At 46.9% G+C, this 20341-nt stretch overlaps 1 protein-coding gene across 3 annotated transcripts in view; it reads left to right on the top strand.

The window, feature by feature from the left end:
• Window positions 1–20341, top strand: part of LOC132456376 (FERM, ARHGEF and pleckstrin domain-containing protein 1-like) — a 122217-nt gene that overhangs the window by 93766 nt on the left and 8110 nt on the right. For 2 of the 3 annotated variants that reach the window (XM_060050719.1, XM_060050720.1), the window contains exons 14-25: window positions 6084–6337; window positions 6949–7038; window positions 7579–7712; window positions 14206–14287; window positions 14535–14596; window positions 15120–15295; window positions 16419–16549; window positions 16879–16947; window positions 17612–17701; window positions 18194–18276; window positions 19027–19136; window positions 20113–20273. In XM_060050719.1, coding sequence (XP_059906702.1) covers window positions 6084–6337; window positions 6949–7038; window positions 7579–7712; window positions 14206–14287; window positions 14535–14596; window positions 15120–15295; window positions 16419–16549; window positions 16879–16947; window positions 17612–17701; window positions 18194–18276; window positions 19027–19136; window positions 20113–20273 — 1442 coding nt within the window. The remainder of the gene's footprint in view (window positions 1–6083; window positions 6338–6948; window positions 7039–7578; window positions 7713–14205; window positions 14288–14534; window positions 14597–15119; window positions 15296–16418; window positions 16550–16878; window positions 16948–17611; window positions 17702–18193; window positions 18277–19026; window positions 19137–20112; window positions 20274–20341) is intronic. The other variant, XM_060050721.1, reaches the window with a different exon arrangement.

Here is a 20341-nt window from a genome sequence, read left to right on the forward strand (position 1 = left end):
TCCTCCAGGGCCGCGGCGCGCTGGGCCGGGCCCATGCGGGGGGCCGTCCCCTGGGGACCGGGACCCAGAGCCAGTGCTCCAGCCCGGTGCTCAACAGCTTCCACCACAGGACCAACTCGCTGAGCTACGGCGATGGGGTGGTTAACAGCAACCAGCCGACCAGCCCGCGCTGGGACGACGGCGGGCATTACTTTAGCAAGCGCCCGGGCGGGGCCGGGGCCGACCCCCCGCCTGCCCCGCCCCTCATGCCGCTCTCGCCGTCAGCGTTGGGACAGTACGGAAGCTACTCCCCCATCGTGGCCCACCGCACACCCGCCCACCTGGCGCAGCGGCCGCCCAACGACAATGGCGCCCGCAACCGCTCCGACACGGACCCCTTCATCCTGAGCTACGACTCAACCGCCCCGTCCCGCCAGCACGACTCGCTGGGCGCCGGCATCAGGGGCACGTCCACTCCCAACCCCGCGCCTGCCTCCGCCCCCACGGAGCGCCGGGGACTGGTCACCAACGGTAACCACTCACCGGCGAGCGCCAAGCTGATGGTCCCGGGGAAGGCCCGGCCCAACTCGGCGCAGCGGCTGTACGGGCGCCGGGGAAAGCCCGAGGGTGACGCCTCCGGCAACAACAACCACCACCAGAACAACCTGAACCAGCCGCCGGTGCAGATGATAGACGGGTCCACCAGCAGCGGCACGGACACCAGCGACACGGAGTCAGACACGGGCAGCGGCGTCGGCTGTGGCTACGGCCAGCCGCTGATGTACGGCAACCCAGCTGCCGTGCATTCTGGGAACGCCAACAATGCGGGGAAGGGGTCGCCGCTGAACCGGAGCAAGTTCTCCTTCGGGAGCCTCCAGCTGGAGGAAGGGGAGGGGGTTGAGGACGAAGAGGAGGAGGAGGAGGAGGAGGGGTGTTATCGCTTCACCGAGGAGGAGGTCGGAGGGCGTGTCTTCAGCTGCTGAGGGGCTCAAGAGGCGCCCGGCGTGTGATGGCGGAGACGAGGCCTTGTGGGGGAAAATTAGATGTTTCTTGGACACAGTAACAGGGACGGAGAATTGTGTAGTCTTTTTTTGGAGTGCAAAGGACATTGTATTCATGGCAACTCTTAAACATGTTGGCCTTTCGAGCGACTCCGGGGCTTTGGGAACCTTAGAGGCCCACCCTACTTTGAGGTGAAAACAGGAGTCGGCGCCCCAGGACCTTTTTAAAATGGTTCTCCAACCCACGGCTTCTGCTGCTGGTTCTATTGAGGACACAGGAAGAGCTGACTGGTCTGAGGTCAGCTTGGCTGTTTTGAGGACGGTTGCGTTGGGCTGAGGAGATGAAAGGGCCAAAGGAAATCTGGTCCGTAGAACGTTTGTTTGAGGCACAGGAGTCTGTCTGTAGAGAAGAGCTTCTTTTTTTTTTCTTTTACAAAGTGCCATAACTTTGTTCTGTATGTACAGTAGTAGAGCTGAGTTAACTATATGGTGTCAGACGGTTTGCCGTGGGATTTGAAATGGTGTTTTGTTTGGAGTTGTGATACTGTGGGGATTTATGGATATGGTTGACTCAAGGAGTTCAACAGAGGGAATGCCATTGGTCAATAAGCCAGTAAATAGGTTGTGGGGTTCTGCCCGAAGTTGGTCTTCTAAACCGTTCTGAACCGTCAGACCACTGTGTGTTGTAGTGCGTGAGGTGAATCGTCATTTCTAATCTTGTATCTTTTGTATAATCTTTTGTTATTAAGTGGCTGTTTATTCAATAGAAAGTGACTCTATGTCCACAATGGCTTTGTCACATAGTTCTTGAGAGACGTCTACCGCTGAACTAGATGCTCTGTGGGAAGAAGTTGATACACCAGACTCGCTTTGTGTCGTAGTTTGTTGGACGAGGAATTCATTTATTGGATCGATTTACGTCCCGGTTCTAAGTTATTCCAACAAGGCGTGATGTTGCAGCTGCTGACCACTCTGCCTTCTCTCGTGGTCAGTGGAAGAGTTCCCTCTCCTCTTCCCCAGCACTTTTGAACCTTCATTCCTTGACACCGGGTGTAGGAATACACCGTGTTCCTGTCTTGTCTGGTGGTTTGGACGAAAACCTTTTCAACCAGAGAAAGCAAGCTTGTAAAGGCCCTGTTCCTGCCGTTTGGGATCGGAAGAAATGTGTTGTCTCAGGCGCGGCTCTGTAGCATGGTGTTGACGTCCCAGCAGCCTCTGCTGGGGCGCTGGGTGTAGTAGTGTCGTGTGGTTGAGGTCGTTGGTGCCGGCTACTGTTCAGTCTTCGTTTTCCCGGTTGTTTCCACGCTCGCTCTCTATACATAGCTCGCTCTCCCTCTCTCACTCTTTCTCTCTGTTCTCACACTGAGAGAGACCATCAACAGGAAATGTTATCCCAGATGTCACCACTGCATCCCCGCAGCTCCTCTGTGTGGCTAGGACCAAACACACGCACACGCACACACCAAACCCGAACTCCCCCAGGCATTCCATGGGTGCTGAGCATTTTGTTTTGCTTGACTTTCGCTTCTTCCATCCGCATTGCTGTCATTTGCCTCAGCTGCCTGCTGCCCACTGTCACGCTCGCGACCCACCGACGTGGGTCTGGGGCCGGGGCTGGGGCCAGGGACTCCGGCCGAGTCTGGACCAGATTTCATTGAATTTGGGACCAGATTTGTTTGCATTTGGGACCAGACTGTTTTAGATCTTTTTATGGCGATGTGTTGAGTGAACTAGTGATAAAGGCCAACGTTGTTTCAAGCCCCACCCTTATATCTCTGATTCCTACAAAAAAGTGAATCTTGCACACATCATAATGCAGGAATTTCAGGATATCATTTTGTAGCAAGGTTTTGTACGATTTTCCACTTGTGATTCCACAGCGTTTTCTCCAGCAGAATTACAAAATACCCTTCTTTATTGTGGAAGGCATATATGAGGATTTCTCTGAAAATATTTTCTACATTTTTATAGGGTGATTAATCACATGTCATACTTTTCTTGTGTCGTTGTACTATTTTTAAGAAAAATTCACACCTTTTCCTCCTTGAATAGACCGCACTGTCTGATAAACAAAATATCGATTCAGCACGGTGCCTATTTGGAAACACTCACCTCCCCATTCTATGTATGGTGTTTATTTTATTTTGCTCCAACTCAATGTCTGACCCTTGAACTGCTGTCTCCTGTCCCTCTGTCACTGCTCTGTCACTGCTCTGTCACTGCTCTGTCACTGCTCTGTCACTGCTCTGTCACTGCTCTGTCACTGCTCTGTCACTGCTCTGTCACGTCTGTCTGGGTTTCCTCTCTCCTGCTGCTTCTTTCAACACGGCTGAAAATTGTTCCATGAGTTTTGAAAAATGCGTGGTGCAAAATATTCTTTCCCCACTTTTTATGTTTACCGTCAATTCCACGGCATTTTCTGTAAAGCTTTGAAGTCCCAACACCATTTTGGATTGAGATGGGCTAACTCCGTTCTCACACCTCACAACATGATTTTTTGTAATCTTTTACCCACGGAACCTCGTATTTTTCACAACCATGCCTTTTTGTCTCACTGTACACATGGACCGACCGGGGCGGACTCACAGCCAACATCTGAATAAAGTTTTAATATTAACCAGAATGTTCTAGGTGGGTGGGAGGATGTTGTATCAAGGCAAAGCAAAGTGTAGCTCAATCAGCGAAACTGAGCGGAATACGTTTCTACAAACGTTTTCCGTGTGATATCTGGCGTTTGGTGTCTGAAAGTGTGCATGTCGAATATTGCGAGAGGCGGGGACACCGTACTGTTGGTAGGCATGTGCGCGCACACGTGTTTGAGCATTGGCTTAGAGTCTGCCCCGAGTTCCTATTCACTGTCTGCTACCAAAAGCAAGGCCAGATATATGGTGTTTCTTAAAACTATGTACATATTACAACGAAGATTGTGAATTTCTTATTCAATTTCATATTGTTATTTGTATGGACGTTAATCAGAGATCTTTATCTAGATTAATTTGATAATATTTTCTGATAGTGTTTCAGCGATCCTAACTGTGTACAATGCTAAACAATGTTTGATTGTATTTCTGACTGCTGGATTTTGTTATCTGTGTAGGGACGTGAAACAGGCAGAAGTGCTTTTTTAGATATATACATCTATAGATAGATATATATATAATGTTTTTTACGAGGTACATGCTAGTACAAATAGCACAGCGCAAGCTAACTTTATGCAACGTTTTAGATGTAGCGCGCTAACAATATACGTTTTAAAACCACCAATAACCACTGCAAACCTGGTACTTTTTACCTTTCCTGACACCCTTGCATTGTTCAATGTTGGAGAATTCTGCATGGCAATCTTATTTGGTGTTCTTTTATTCACAAATGTCCTTTTTCTAATCGAAACAATCTCCTGTTGAAACTCACCCCCTGAAGCACTGTTGACTTTGTAACACTGTACACTGTATCCCTCTGTCTACACCGCTCTGCTCTTTGTATCTCTGCAACGCACTCGCATCACTTGAACGCTCTCACCGTCCACGTCTTGAGTCTCTGCTGTGTTTTTATTTTTGTTTTGGAATGAGTTCTTCCCCCGGTGACCTCTCCTTAACCACCTGTAACCTGTGCTGCACTAGAGTCAATAAAATAAGGGCCTAAGCTCCAAGACAAGGGACTGTGTAGCTTTTGTGTAGACCAGAGAGAATACGTGCCGCACACACTCACAAGCACACCTACAGGCATGCACGCACACACTGTAGTCTGGCAAGAATATATGCCTTACACATGCATGCACATGCACTGACACACAGTGTAGACTAGAGAATATTTGCTTTACGTAAACATTCACACACGCACACTTAATCACACACAGCCACATGCTCAAACACAGCCACACTCTCAAACACAGCCACACGCTCAAACACAGTCACACTTGCACACCCCAATATACTCCTTTGTGACGTGCACCTAGAAAGTGAAAAGTGACTATTGTACACACACGTACGCCGCACACACGCGGCCAACACACAAGCACACATGCCACACACACACACACACACACACACACACACACACACACACACACACACACACACACACACACACACACACACACACACACACACCTGTGCTTACTGTGTAGTAGTATATCATTTTGTAGTTTCAGTCTGTCAGTGATTGTGTTGTCATAGTGGCCCAGCCCTTATCGTGTTGTGGTTGTGTTTGTTGTGGTGTTGTGTTGTATAGTCTTCATGGTAGTGGACACTAGCTCCTGCTTTGTGTGTAGAGTAGATCGATTCGATGTGTTGCTGTTGTTTTTTATTTTGTGAACACTCGTTGGTCCCAGATCTGGACTGGTTGCCATGGTAACGCTCCAGTGTGGTCAGTGGACTCTCGGTGGGAAACACCCGGGCAAGTATGCTGGTCGAGTCGTAGCGCCGGGGAACTAGCTAGTCCCGCCTGTCGTAGTCTTTCCGTCCGTTTTTTTTGTAGTTCTCTAGTCGTAGTGGTCGTAGTTTGCAATCCTCCCGATCACATTTCCTTCTGGGGGGGGAATTGATCGTAAGATCATTGATTAACTTTGTGTTCATCAACAAGACATTTGATTGATTACGTAGACGACTTAATAACAATCTGTTACTTACTAATACATGACTAACACAATCAACCCATTCATGAACCGACCATTCTGTGTTTAGAAGTTGTACAATTCTGAAATGCGTAACGACGAGGCAGTCATTAACGACTGTAATTCTTAGTTCATACTCATTATATGTATTTAAATGAACACTTATTCACACTTTATTTGAGCAGAGGTAGGAATAACCTTGCGTCTGATGTTATTCAAACATGGGATAGTGTGTTTATCATGAACTCTTCTTCTGACAAATGTACTTATTGTAAGTCGCTTTGGATAAAACCGTCTGCTAAATGCCCTAAATGTAAAGTCGACTACGCATGAATGCATTCTTGTGAAAACACGAAAGTCATTTTGGATCGTACCTCTGAGCTCTCTCAGCCCTTATCAAAGGTCATCCCTTAGTATTCATCATCTGAGATGTTCTGCTTGGTTTGAGATCCAGTCCTCAGTGTGTTCTTCCTCTCCTCTCCTTCCTCCAGACGGTCCCGGTTCCCCGGACCTCCCGACCACCACGCCCTCTCCCCAGACCCCTGTCTCCCCCGACGATGGCGTCACCGGGCAGACAGCCCTGACAGTTGCGGCTGCGGGGGTGGTGCCGCCCGTCGTGCCCTTGACCACGGAGCTGTGCGTGAGTACGAGTCCCGTGGATCCACTGCCCTCACCGCTTACCAGCCCCCTGCTGATGGAGGCGGGCTACGTGCGCACGGACGACGAAGACGAGGCCAGGAGAAAGGTGGGTGTCTCCTGAGGGTGTGAGGTGGAGGTGGGGAGATGAGAAGGTGGGGGTGAAGTGAGGGTGTGAGGTTGAGGTGGGGCGATAGAAAGGTAGGGGTCACCTGAGTGTGAGGGTTGGAGGTGGGGCGATGTTTCTAAAAGCACCTTACGGCTGGGTGTAAAGATGATGAATGGATGAATCAATCAACTTCTCCGGTGTACAGCAGAGAATGTGAGCTTTATCATACTCTTAAATGATGTACACAATTCTGCCGTGTGTCCATCTAGGATAATCTAACAATTCAGTTGGATGTTTGAAAAAGTTTATCAAGTTCATGGTTATAGATCAGTCCCATTGGTTATAGATTATACATTACTTATTTTGGGGATGTTATAGCCATAGATCTGTACTATTGGCTATGTTATAGATAATGGATTGGTACTATTGAGGACATTATAAATTATAGATCACTACTATCGTAGTTGTGATAGCCTATAGAGCATTGCTATTGGGGATGTTGTAGATTATAGATTACTACTGAAGTGGATGTTAGACTGTAGTGCTATTGGAGACGTTTTGAATGCTGGATGAAGAAGCAGAGAGTGATGTGTTTCTCTCTGTGTGTCCAGAAGTTCCCAACAGACAAAGCCTACTTCCTGGCCAAGGAGCTGCTGACCACCGAGCGCACCTACCTCAAAGACCTGCACGTCGTCACCACGGTGAGGAACACACAGGACCCCACCCGCCCTGCTACCTGCTGGGGTCATCGCACTATGTTCATTTAAGAACCCTCTCTTTAGGCTCCCAGTATCATTAATCTCTCTCTCTCTTCTCTCTAATTTTTTTTTTTTTTTTTTTTCCCTGGTGTCTCTCTCCAGCTGTGTTGTTCTATGCTAATGCTTTGATGTGGTGGTAGGTTTGCGGTTGCTCTTTATTTGTCTGTCTTATTCTCTGCCAAATCTATCTGGCTCTATCTATCATATTCACTGTGTGTGTGCCCTACTCTCACATTCTGAGAAACAGCCGCCTGACTCTGGTGTGTGGGTTGAATTTATCACCCCACTGCCATGGTGTTATTGAACGTCTGTCCTTGGGGCTTCAAACGTGTGTGTGAGTGGTCCTGGTACAAACAAATGGCAGTGTGTGTGTTGTGAATTAATGTGTGTGGTAATCCCCTAAACACACACAGCTTTAAGTTAAAGCTGTCTAAACGTGTGTTTAACGTGTGTATTGACCATGTGTCCGGCCGGTTCTCCCAGTCGTTCCAGGAGGCAGTGGGGAAGGAGGAGGTGCTGCCGGAGAACGTGAGGAACCTCCTTGCCGCCAACTACGAGCCGCTCCTCAAGTTCCACCAGGGCTTCCTCCGCGAGGTGGAGCAGCGGCTCGCTCAGTGGTCAGTGCCCTCAGACACACCTCTACCCTGTTACGACCTTAAGATGTTCTCAGTAGGGCCCTCAGACCTCGTCCCTGTTAGGACCTTAATGATCTCAGTAAGGCCCTCAGACCTCGTCCCTGTTAGGACCTTAAAGGTTGGGTATGGGATTTGCGAAACGGCAGCAGATTTTGAAAACACACAACTCAAATGGTCCTACCCACTGTCCTTCAACTCTGACTCTGACTCCACCCATTCCAAGTACATGGACGCGTAATCATGCACGAGCGAACACTGATGCGTGAGAGCGAACCATTAGCTAGTTAGCTAGCTCCAGTAGCTACCGCAGGATAACAACAAACAGAAGCTTGCTCTGGGTCACGAGCTTTAAGTACGTGCTTGAAGGGGTCACGCGGGGGAGGGGGAGTGCAGTACGACCGCTTGATTGACGTACTTACTGTCCAATGCCACTCGGTGGGTCTGGAAATCATTGGCTGGAGCCCTGGCCGTTCCATAGATGATTGACTTGTTTAATTTTCATGTCAGTACTTCTAACTCAGTGGCTGTAAGTTGGTTATGATAAGGATTTCAAGTAATTTTGCAAAAATGGCCAAAAAAGAGAATTCCATTCCCAACCTTTAATTTTGTTCACGTAGCGCGGGGTTCACTTCCTGTTTGTCGTGCAGTAAGGGACAAGAATCAATCATCAGTTTTGAGGTCATTTTTCCGACGAGTTGGTTGTCTTCTGTAATTGGAAATTAATTCTCTGGGGAGAACCTTGGTTCTCTTCACGTTGAAATTCATCATATCATTTTCAAATTATAATTGAATTTTGCAATTATAATTGACTTGTGAAATTATCATTTTATTATAATTGGGGGTCAAGCAGCGAAGCTGCGAGACAACCTATTGTTTTCGTACGTTTTCTTATTATTTTCCTGCCATGGGAGTCTATGGCAGCCCATAGAATGCCTTGGTGAAATGTTGTGAAATTTGGCACACTGGTTCAGGACAGTCCCATTAGCCCATGAAGCAAATTTGAGGTCGCTAGCTCATCAGCTTTAGCGCCACCATCAGGTGAAAGTTGGACATGCATTCATGTTCATAACTTTCGACCCATCCGTCCAATATTCACAAACAAGGGATCATTGGAAGCCTTGGTCCAAGCCATGATGGATTTTCCGCCATCTTGGTTTATGTCAAAAACCTTCAAAATGCATCTCCTATCACAAATGTTCTCCAATCATCTCGAAACTTGGCACACATGATCTTCAGGCCATGCTTGATAAAAAACATCGAAAAGATTTTTCAAATTCAAAACCGTTTGCCCGCTACAGCCAATAAAATTTGACCGCCAAGTTGCCAAACAGGAAGTAAGTCAATATCTCAGCAGCCCTTTGACATATCATAACCAACCTTGATACATAGACCCATGAGATCATCATGGGGACACCCAATGAATCTGGTTTGACCTCTAGGGGGCGCTGTTATTAATGTAGATGTGTTTTAACTCCTCTCTCTTCACATGAGTATATTTAAAACTTATTTTCAATGTCTGATGATACTATCAGACCTCCCCATATAGCTAGTATATTGTTTCATGCAGAAATATCCGCGACAGCCAATCATATTTGACCGCGAACCCGCCAAATAGGAAGTAAGCCAATTTCTCAGCAACCCTTTGACATATCATAACCAAACTTGATACATAGACCCATAACATCATCATGGGGACACTCAATGAATTTGGTGACCATTGACCTCTAGGGGGCGCTGTAATTAATGAAGACGTTTTTTAACTCCTCTCTCTTCACATGAGTACATTTCAAACTTATTTTCAATGTCTGATGATACTGTCAGACCTCCCCATATAGCTTATAAATTATTTCTCATGGCAACATCAGAACTTGGCCGCCATGTTGAAAGTTCAAACAGCTTTCTCAAATTCAAAACCGTTTGGTCGTGACAGCCAATCTAACTTGACGGCAAAGCAGCCAAACGGGAAGTAAGCCTGTTCTCAGCACTTCTTTAACATATCATAGCCAAACTTGTATTATAGACTCATGACATCATTCTGGGGACATCCAAACTATTTGCTGACCTTTGACCTCAGGGCCACGTCAAACAGGAAGTGAGCTCATATCTCTGCAAGGCCTTCATGCATCCAAACCAAACTTGGCTCATAGTCTTATGACCCTATCCTGATAATGCCCAAATAATTTGGTGTGATTTGACTTTTAGGGGTGCGTTGTTAGCAGCAAGTCCATTCCAGCCCTTAGAAAGCAACTTCAATGTATTTTCATTGTGATACACATTTGCCAATAACTTTCATTGTCAGTAAAATCTAATCATATGTATTTTATCATGGTCATCATATACTGTGTTATATAAAACTGATAACATATCAATCATATTCAATCATCATGTCAATCTGACATACAGCATACAATCAGAACACTACTAAAATGCGCTCATTAATGGGTAGACACTGCACTCATGTGGCGACAAGCGGTACTTAATGTATAATGCAACAATGACTATTTACCATTCCGCCCACTTACAATATAAACTGCAATTCCCACTGGATTAGATGCTTCATGAACCACCTCCAGAACGGATGCTTGTTTACATTGTGTCTCTTTTTGGGATATTGTTCAGAATACCCCTATGTATTTGTGAAATTTGTTCTGTCAGGCAGACTGTATTGCGCCCTTACCTCTAGGTGGGATCATTTTCCCATTTGGTAAACATTGACGCGTACTCTCATAATGCTCATCCCACCGGCTGTCGGTATTACCGATTACCGAGACGGTCGTCATGTAGCCACCTAGCCGATTACGTCCGTCCAGCTAAATTAGTTTATCAAGTCCCATTATGCTTGACCCCCACATTGCTGTTTGTTAGGGGTCCAAGCCAACAGGTTGGATCCCTATTGTTTTTGTAGCGATTGTTATTTTTAGGGGTCCAAGCCAACAGGTTGGATCCCTATTGTTTTTGTAGTGTTTATTATACTTACCTCCTTCAAAGTGGTACCACAGCCCAAACCGTAAATGGTGCAGACACGCCAATTGCATGACTAGATCCAGGTCTGTGCGGACTACACAGACGACAAAATCCAGACCTGCCGGTCACTAGGTGGCGCTATACCAAGGAAAACATGTTTGGGGCTATAACTCCCACACCGAACCTCCCGCAGTCAAAAACGTTATACCCACAGATTCACTGGAGTCTGCTGCATCTTTTGGCATAGGCCACGCCCATTTTCGTTGATGATTTTTCTTTCGCAAAATGGCGAAAACCGCTAAACTGTTTTTTCGCTATTCCTCCCACATTTCGTGCCCGATCGACACCAAACTTTGCACACGACATCTTCAGACGCACACAAAAAAAGAAATTGTAACACTTTTTTGATCCGACCGTCGACAACGAAACGGTAGCGTTTTGAATATTTGTTTATTGGCTACGTTACACGTGAAAAAATCATAAGTCCCAAAAAATCCAAAATTAGACATTGGATCGAGTCCAAGTTTTACACACATGTTGATGCTACCCTTAATGTCGTTCGATAAAAATTTCGGAAAGTTTTGCCATTAGGGGGCGCAATAAACGAGGAAATTGTAATCTTCTACAAATTTTCGCCATTAGGGGGCGCCATAAACGAGGAAATATTTTATCTCCTAATTGGCCAAAGGAATGTTCTGAAAACGCGTTTGGGGATATAACTCCCACACCGAACCTCCCACAATCAAAACCTTTATATCCACAGGTTCACGGTAGCGTTTTGAATACATGCTTCGCGTTGTGCCGGCGAAATGCACATCGCTTGGACCCCTGGATAACTGCTTGCAGTTCTAGTTAGGGGTCCAAGCCAACAGGTTTGATCCCTATTGTTTTTGTAGCGATTTTTTTTATTAGGGGTCCAAGCCAACAGGTTGGATCCCTATTGTTTTTGTAGTGTTTTTTATACTTACCCCCCCAAAAGTGGTACCACAGCCCAAACCGTAAATGCTGCACACACGCCAATTGCATGACTAGATCCAGATCTGTTCGGACTAAGCAGACGACAAAATCCAGACCTGCCGGTCCCTAGGTGGCGCTATACCAAGGAATACGCGTTTGGGGCTATAACTCCCACACCGAACCTCCCACAGTCCAAAACCTTCATATCCACAGGTTCACGGTAGCGTTTTGAATTTTCGTTTATTAGCTAAATTATACGTGGAAAGTCATAAATCCAAAGAAATCCAAAATTACACATCGGATCGAGTCCAAATTCTACACACATGTTGGTGCTACCCTTAATTTCGTTCGATAAAAACTTCGGAAAATTTCGCCATTAGGGGGCGCAATAAACGAGGAAATTGTATATCTTCTACAAAATTTCGCCATTAGGGGGCGCCATAAACGAGGAAATCGTTTATCTCCTAATTGGCCAAAGGAATGTTCTGAAAACACGTTTGGGGATATAACTCCCACACCGAACCTCTCACAGTCAAAACCTTTATATCCACAGGTTCACGGTAGCGTTTTGAATGCATGCTTCGCGTTGTGCCGGCGAAATGCACACGCTTGGACCCCTGGATAACTGCTTGCAGTTCTAGTTATACTTCCTACCATAAAAGTGGTACCACAACCCAAACCGTAAATGGTGCAGACACGCCAATTGCATGACTACATCTAGGTCCGTGAGGACTACGCAGACGACAAAATCCAGACATGCCGGTCACTAGGTGGCGCTATACCAAGGAAAAACGCGTTTGGGGCTATAACTCCCACACCGAACCTCTCACAGTCAAAACCTTTATATCCACAGGTTCACGGTAGCGTTTTGAATACATGCTTCGCGTTGTACCAGCGAAATGCACATCGCTTGGACCCCTGGATAACTGCTTGCAGTTCAAGTTTAATTTTGAAATTATAATTTAATTGTGTCTTATCTTTTTTCAACGAGGGTCTCTAAACCAGCTTCAATGCAGAGGATGTCTTAAGGTTCTTACTACACAGAATTGTAAATGGTGTAAATGAAGCCAAAGGTAGTTGGGGCTGTAATGCAGCACTGTAACTCCTCTCTGTGAACACAGAAGGTGGCTCTGGATCGGCTTGTTTTGATCGTGGCCTCGAGACGATTTGGGAGAAACCAGGAGCGATTCCCAGAATAAAGACTGTGGTTCTCATCAGGTCCCGTGACTCAACTCTTTTCTTAAAAATATATCCAACATAGATCGAGGCAAAAACCAGCTGCTGGACATCTGGGCTATGGTTCTCAGCCTGGAGGAACATCGTGTTATTTTGAAGAAGTTGCCTTTGTTCCTTTACTTTCAGTCGTAACAGTGGTGATCTTTTGGCTTGTCACTCTTCAACTGATCGAAATTCAGTCGGCATTTAGTTGACGCAGAATCATTAAAGGATGAATAAACCAAAAGATTATCTTTTCATTCACACACACACAATTTGTCAGTAGTTTAAAAGGAAAGGTATATCTATAGTTGCTGGCCTTTGGCTGAGAAATACATGACCTACCATGACTCCAGAAGGATGGTCCGTCGGTTGGTTGATGTGTCTGACGTGCGACTAGCCGGAGAGCCGCTCTAAGCTAACCTGCGCGGCAGTGAGCATCATTTCAAAGCTGTCCTGTTTCTGTGAAGAAGAATTTGCCTTCAGACTGACTTTGGGAAAATTGCTGAAGTAGAAGAGGACAGCACACTAATCCTGCTGCTGTCTTTGAATATCTGTCCAATTACAGTAAAATAAGAACGTTCATGTAGGGGGATTCTTCAAATCCAAATATCTTTCACCAGCTGGGTAAACGTATAGAATCAGATGTGTATCCATGGAAACGTCTGAGCTCAGACAGAGAGCCAACGGTAAAGGGTTTTGTTGTTCTCTTCTCTGCAAGGCTTGGTAATGGAGCCTGGATGGGTCATCTCTGTCTTTCTCTCTCCCTCCTTCACCCTCTGTCTGAAGAGAGGGCACTACAAGAGAAAGAAACATTAATTAACGTGTGTTAGTTCCACAAATGAAAGGTGTTTCAGGCTGACAGATACAATATGTATGTCTGGGTGAGCTCTGGTCTCTTTTGGTTCTTGTGTCCATGGTCTCTTAAAGCCTTTTTAATGAGACTGAATACAATCCCTGCTCATTATTCCCTCAGAAAACGATCCTGAGACACTTTCACACATAAACCCCATTAAAGCCAGACGGCGTAACACACACACACACTCTTTATGGGATGTTGTATTACTGTTATTGCTATAAGAAGAAAACTTAACGGTTTAGTTCTCTCAGGGACACACACACACACACACACACACACACACACACACACACACACACACACACACACCTCATAACCGTTTGCGAAAGTTCTCAAGGGACAGAGGAAAATTGACTGAGTTGCTATTGGACAATTGTAACAGTAACCTGCTCTTCTCTGACACCTTGTGCTGAATCTGGGGTACTGCAGGCTGACGCTCACAGAGACCTTAATGTGTGTTTTTGTGTTCCTCTCTGACAGGGAGGGTCGCTCCAATGCCCACATTAAGGGAGACTACCAGAGAGTTGGAGACATTCTCCTCAAGAACATCCAGGGTCTGAAGGTAACTCCATAACTCTTTTTTTTTATATTACATTCATGTAGTATTATGTATGCCCCTAACATTGAAAGCGTCTGACTTTAACATGTATGTAGGTATATACTTCATAAAATGGGTACCCCCCAGTGGGAATCGACTCCCTCATCCTAGCAGTGTTGATGCCTTGCCCTACCACTTAAGCTAGCCAGCGAATCGAACCCCTGACCTTGGCAGTATTAATGGGTTCTCTGCGTTTGTTTGTCTCTTATAGCAGTTGACGGTTCAACTCCAGAAGCACCCTGAGTGTCTGGTAGAGCTGGAGAGGGCCTGCAGGTGAGACACTGACCTCATTCCTCCTCTCCTGGTCATTTGAGTTTCTCTTCACTTTAGTGTGCTGAAAATACATCACCACACATATCGTTTACCCAGCACTCTCCAAACCTTATCCTTCGTCTTCTCTATCCCTCGCCACTCTTCTGTCCATTCTCTATCCTCGCCTTCTCTCTCTCTCTACCTCTTTCTCTCTCCATATCCATCCTATCTTCTTTATGTTCATCTCTCTCTCTCCTCCCTGTCCCCATCTCCCGATCCTACCGTCTTTCTCCCTCCCCCTATCAAGTTTCTTCCACTTTCTCTCTCGCCCAATCTGTCTCAGTCTCTGTCTGTCTGGCTCACTTCCTCTAACTGTCTAAACCTCCAATTCCGCCCTCTCTCTCTCTCTCTCTCTTTTCCCTCTCCGTCTCACCGTCTCTCTCTCTCTCTCTGTCTCTCTCTGTCTCTTACTCAATCTCTCTCCTTCTGCATCTATCTCTCTCGGTCTACCTCACCTTCTCCCCCCCCCCCCTCTCCCCCCCAGGTCGAGTTGTCGTCTGGAGGCTGTGTGTGGGGACTTTGAATTGCAGAAGGCCTGCTACCTGCCCCTCAACGTCTTCCTGCTGCGCCCGCTGCACCGCCTGCTGCACTACAAGCTGCTGCTGGAGCGCCTCTGCAAGCACTACCCCCCTACCCACCAGGACTTCAGGGACTCCCGCGGTAGGTGGGGCTCTGGGGGGTGGGGGGGGCGGGATCAGGTGTTGGGTCGGGCTGGGGGCCACTAGATTGGGAGGATGGGTGCCAGTAGATGAGGAGGATGGGTACCAGTAGATGGGTGCCACTAGATTCGGAGGATGGGTGCCAGTGATGGGATGGATGGGTGCCAGTAGATGGGTGCCACTAGATTGGGAGAATGGGGGCCAGTAGATGGGGTGGATGGGTGCCAGTGAGCATCTATGGGTGTCAGTGGTGGGTCAGGTGGGTGTTGGGCCCATATTACTCTGCGACATCCGGCACGCACCCTAAGATCCGCCTGGATCCACGGTGCGACTTAAGGACCAGTTACGGCCCTTTTAGCCGCTCATGGACCTCTGAGTACAAGAAGGCCCTCAGTCCTCCAGAGACTGAGTCAGCGTGTTGCCCCAGCCCGGACCAGACTGCTGGGCTTGGAGGGCCACAGTGTGTGACGTCCTCAGTGCCCTGGTCTGGTGTCACCGCTCGCCGTTAACTGCCTGTCATAGTGATGCAGTGTACTGGAGCCTGTTGATGTCACCCTTTCAATTCAGTCTGAAGTATGAGGTTTTAGACCCCAAAATAAGTCGTGTCGCGGGGGCAGCAGCTCCAGCAGGGGGCCCCAGACTTCCCTTTCCCGGGCCATATTGACCAGCTCTGACGGGGTGATCCCGAGGCGTTCCCAGGCCAGTTTTGAGATATAATCTAGTCTCCACCTAGTCCTGGGTCTTCCCCGAGGTCCCCTCCCCACTGGTCGTGCCTGGAACACCTCCCTAGGGAGGCGCCCAGTGGGCATCCTTACCAGATGCCTGAACCACCTCAACTGACTCCTTTCTAAGCAGAGGAGCAGCGGCTCTAATCCAAGTTCCTAACGGATGGCGAAGCTTCTCACCCTATCCCTAAGGGAGACGCTAGCCACCCTCCTGAGAAAACCCAATGTGAATAAAGGGAATGCAATACCGCCCCGGCTGCTCAGATTCTCCGGCCAATCTCAAGCACCATCGTCCCCTCACGTCTGAAGATGTTATTTTAAATCTTTCTCTCTCTTTTATACTACCTCCCCCTCCGTCCACCTTTTCTCTCCCCCCCACTCCCCTCCTTCTCTCTAAAGCCGCCCTGGCAGATATCTCTGAGATGGTGCTCCAGCTGCAGGGGACAATGATGAAGATGGAGAACTTCCAGAAGCTTCTGGAGCTCAGGAAGGACCTCACGGGCATCGACAACCTGGCCATCCCCGGACGGGTGAGAAGGAGGGAGGGAGAGTGGGAGAGAGAAACAATGAATGAATCGGTCAGGACAGGAATACGATGAAATGACTAGATACAAATAATAAACTAAGGATGAGGGTATTAATAAATGTAACAAACAAAAAACGTATAGTGAACAATTAAATAGGATTAAAATGAAACAATGCCAATGTCGGATCATCTTCATGTTGGTTGCCTCCACTTACAACAGGATTGTTACATCCAAATAGTAACATCCAGAAACAATTGACCAGGTCCAATGTCCCTGGGCAGTGCTGATGTGTGGTTTGTTTGTGAGTAACAGCTGTCATGTTTGTCCAACAGGAGTTCATCAGGCTGGGATGTCTCAGCAAGCTCTCGGGAAAAGGTCTCCAGCAGAGGATGTTCTTCCTGGTATGATGTCACTTTACTCTTTCCTGAGTGGTCCAATCCTTCGATATAGCTTTGAGTTTATTTGGGGTGAAGTTCAGTTGGTCGTGTTATGTCTTATGTTTATCTCACGTCACCTTTCTATCAATCCTTCCCTCATCTCTGATCCATATCTCTGCTCCTCTCCTCATTCAAACTCGCATCTAATTCATTTATCTTTCTATCCTTCCCTCCTTTGCCACTTGCTCTTTCTATCTTGAGTGGCATTTAATGTACGCACCTATTGTATGTTGTACGTCCTCGCAATTATTGTACGCACTTATTGTATGTTGTACGCCTGGCACTAAAAAAATAGTACTTATTACTGTGTATTATTATCCTAGCTATCTTTGTTGTACACGGGGAATGGAATAACCTAGTGATTCTATGAACATCCTTACTGAGCCGACAGCGATATATTGTTGTTACACTATCGTCTGACAAATGTACTTATTGTAAGTCACTTTGGCTAAAAGTCGCTGCTAAATGCCCTGAATGTAAATGTAAATGTTTTTTATCTATCTATTTATCTTTCTTTCTTTTTCCATTTTCCACGTTCTACCCGTCCTCCAGTTCTAAATGCCCCTGTGTTACAAGGTGGCTCTATGTGTTAAACCCTTCATGAACATCTTCCCTTCTCCTCTCCCAGTTCAGCGACTGTTTGGTGTACACCAGCCGTGGGATGACCAAAGCCAACCAGTTCAAAGTTCACGGACAGCTGCCTCTCTACGGCATGACGGTGACACACACACACACACACACACACACACACACACACACACACACACACACACACACACACACACACACACACACACACACACACACACACACACGTACGTATATATATGACACACACATGCAAAGGTCCCCTCAGAGCAGGGAATCTTTTGTCCTGGTTTTCCGATGTCCGTGACAAGGTTGCATTTAAGCAATTTAAAAACCCAACCATCAGTAGGTTTTATGATTTTCCCGAGATTTACTGTTTTGAACATCTTATGTTTACCTCAAACTTCTCGTCTTGTTTACTGGGAGACATTTAATTACAGGAGGGTCTGCATTCCCATAGCAACATCTAGAACGTTCCATCATAATTTGTTGGTGCAGTCGACAAACCGAAAACTCTGCGGAAGGACTTTAGTGGCATTCAGAGAGAGTGTGTGTGTGTGTGTGTGTGTCTCACTCTTTCTCTGTGTCTGTCGCTCTCGCTCTCTCTCGCTCTCTCTCCTAGGTCAGAGAGAGTGAGGACGAGTGGGGGGTCCCTCACTCCTTCACCCTCTTTGGACAGCGCCAGCCTGTGGTCGTAGCAGCGAGGTACACGCACGCACAACATGTAGAAACACACCCCCACTCACAAAAACAGAATAGCTAGTGATCAAATAATGAGGCAAATATGCAATTAGTGAGGCTACGCATGATATACAACTACACGCACACACTCGCACACATATTCACAGACACACACACAAAATTAACAGTTGCGTAACGAACAGGGAGAGCAAAAGGGTGGTGCGCACAAAAGAAAAGCACTGAAGACACGTCTGCTGAGTGAAGAGTGACAGCGTGGGGACTAGAGTGGGCTGTCATCCACATGAACAACATCTTACTGGAGGCTTAGAGCAAAAGCTGGGAGACTGGGATCGGGGTTGATCTCATGAAGTATGGATCTCTGCTCATGCTAAATCAATCTCGCCATGTGGCGTTATGTTGTGTGCATTACTAATTTCGTTCATGACACCGTTGTTGATGTTGGACGTTTAATTGACGTTGCTGCGGATAAGCGTCTTTTTTGACACTAACCTATCTTGAAGCATGGCGACCTCTCTGCCTCTTTCACTCTCTTATCTGGAATGGGTTTCACTAAATAGTCAATACTTAATAGGATTAATATTAGCCTTTGTTTTTCTCTATCTGTCTATTTTTTGTTATCTGCTGTGCTTTTCTCTGCCTCTCTCGCACTCGCTCCCTCTCGCTCTCTCTCTCTCTCTCTCTCTCTCTCTCTCTCTCTCTCTCTCTCTCTCTCTCTCTCTCTCTCTGGTCCTAACCGGTGGTCTCTCTCCCCAGCTCGGCAGCGGAGATGGAGCGCTGGCTGGAAGACATCAGGATGGCAGTGGACCTCGCCGAGCAGACCAGCGACCCCCAGTCTGACCTGCTATCCTCCAGCCTCGCCGACAGTGAGTGTGTGTGTGTGTATGCGTGTGTGTGTTAGTGTGGTAGTACGTGTGTGTGTGCGTGTGTGTGGTATTTCTTTGTCAAAATATGTTAAAAAGGCCTTGAAAACAACAACATAGGCAGTGTTGCCAGATTGGGACAGAATCCCTGGTGATTCTGGCAACACTGACCATTGGCCGAGTGGTTTGTGAGATTGTCATTGCGTGTGTGCTGCTGAATGACAAGGTGGTAACTATGAAACTCTTGTGTGATTAGGTAGCTCCTTACTGAAGTTAGCACTGTTCCTGAGCCTCTGACAGGTCAAATTACCTCTTGTAAACATGGTTTTATAACAGCAGCTGGCGCCGTCCTGTTAGGGCGTTCTATAGATCCACTCCCGGTACATTTGGGGTTGGAGTGGGGCTATATGGGTCCTACTACTTTTCCGCGAGCTTGCTTTTCCCGCCTGCTACAATAGTTTTCTATAAATTGTGGGAATCCCTGGTAAAGTATTTTCCCAGATTTGAAATCAAAGAGGAACCAAAAACAGCAAAATATAATCTATTTTTCTCTCTTTCGACCGCCCCTCTATGCCCCTTTCCCATCAATACTTTCCCACGTCTCGTCCATCTCCCAATCCCCTAATTTTGCCTTTGTTTTTTATTTTTTATTAGTGAGTAGTTTATTAGTAGTTCTGAAATTTCCTCTCAAATAGTATTGCGCCGTGCCTGTAATCCTTAGAACACATTGATAATAATAATAATATTATTTATGTAGCGCACTTCGAGGCCCTCAAATACACAACAACAATAAAAAAATCGATAGGATTAAAATGAAGTCACATGTGCAAATCGGTTCAAAACATCGGTAAATAAAGTGCTGTATTTAAACAAAACTCCTCCTGTCATCCCTCCTCCTCTTCTCCTCCTCCGCCTCTCCTCCCTCTCCCCTCTTCCCACCTCCTCCTCTCTCATCCCTCCTACTCCCCCTGTCCTGCAGAGCTCCAGGACGAGGGCATCGGGGAGCAGGAGTCTGAGGAGGAGCTGGCGGGATCGCGCTCCTCCCTGGAGCGCCCGGGTCACCGTGGCAACACCACTGTACACGTGTGCTGGCACCGCAACACCAGCGTGTCCATGGTGGACTTCAGCGTCGCCGTGGAGGTGTGTGTGTGTGTGGATATGTAGTGTATTGTTTGTCGTTGTACGGGATGTTTAACATTTTAAACGCA

This window comes from Gadus macrocephalus, chromosome 4 (assembly GCF_031168955.1).
Source record: "Gadus macrocephalus chromosome 4, ASM3116895v1".
Lineage (NCBI taxonomy): Eukaryota > Metazoa > Chordata > Actinopteri > Gadiformes > Gadidae > Gadus > Gadus macrocephalus.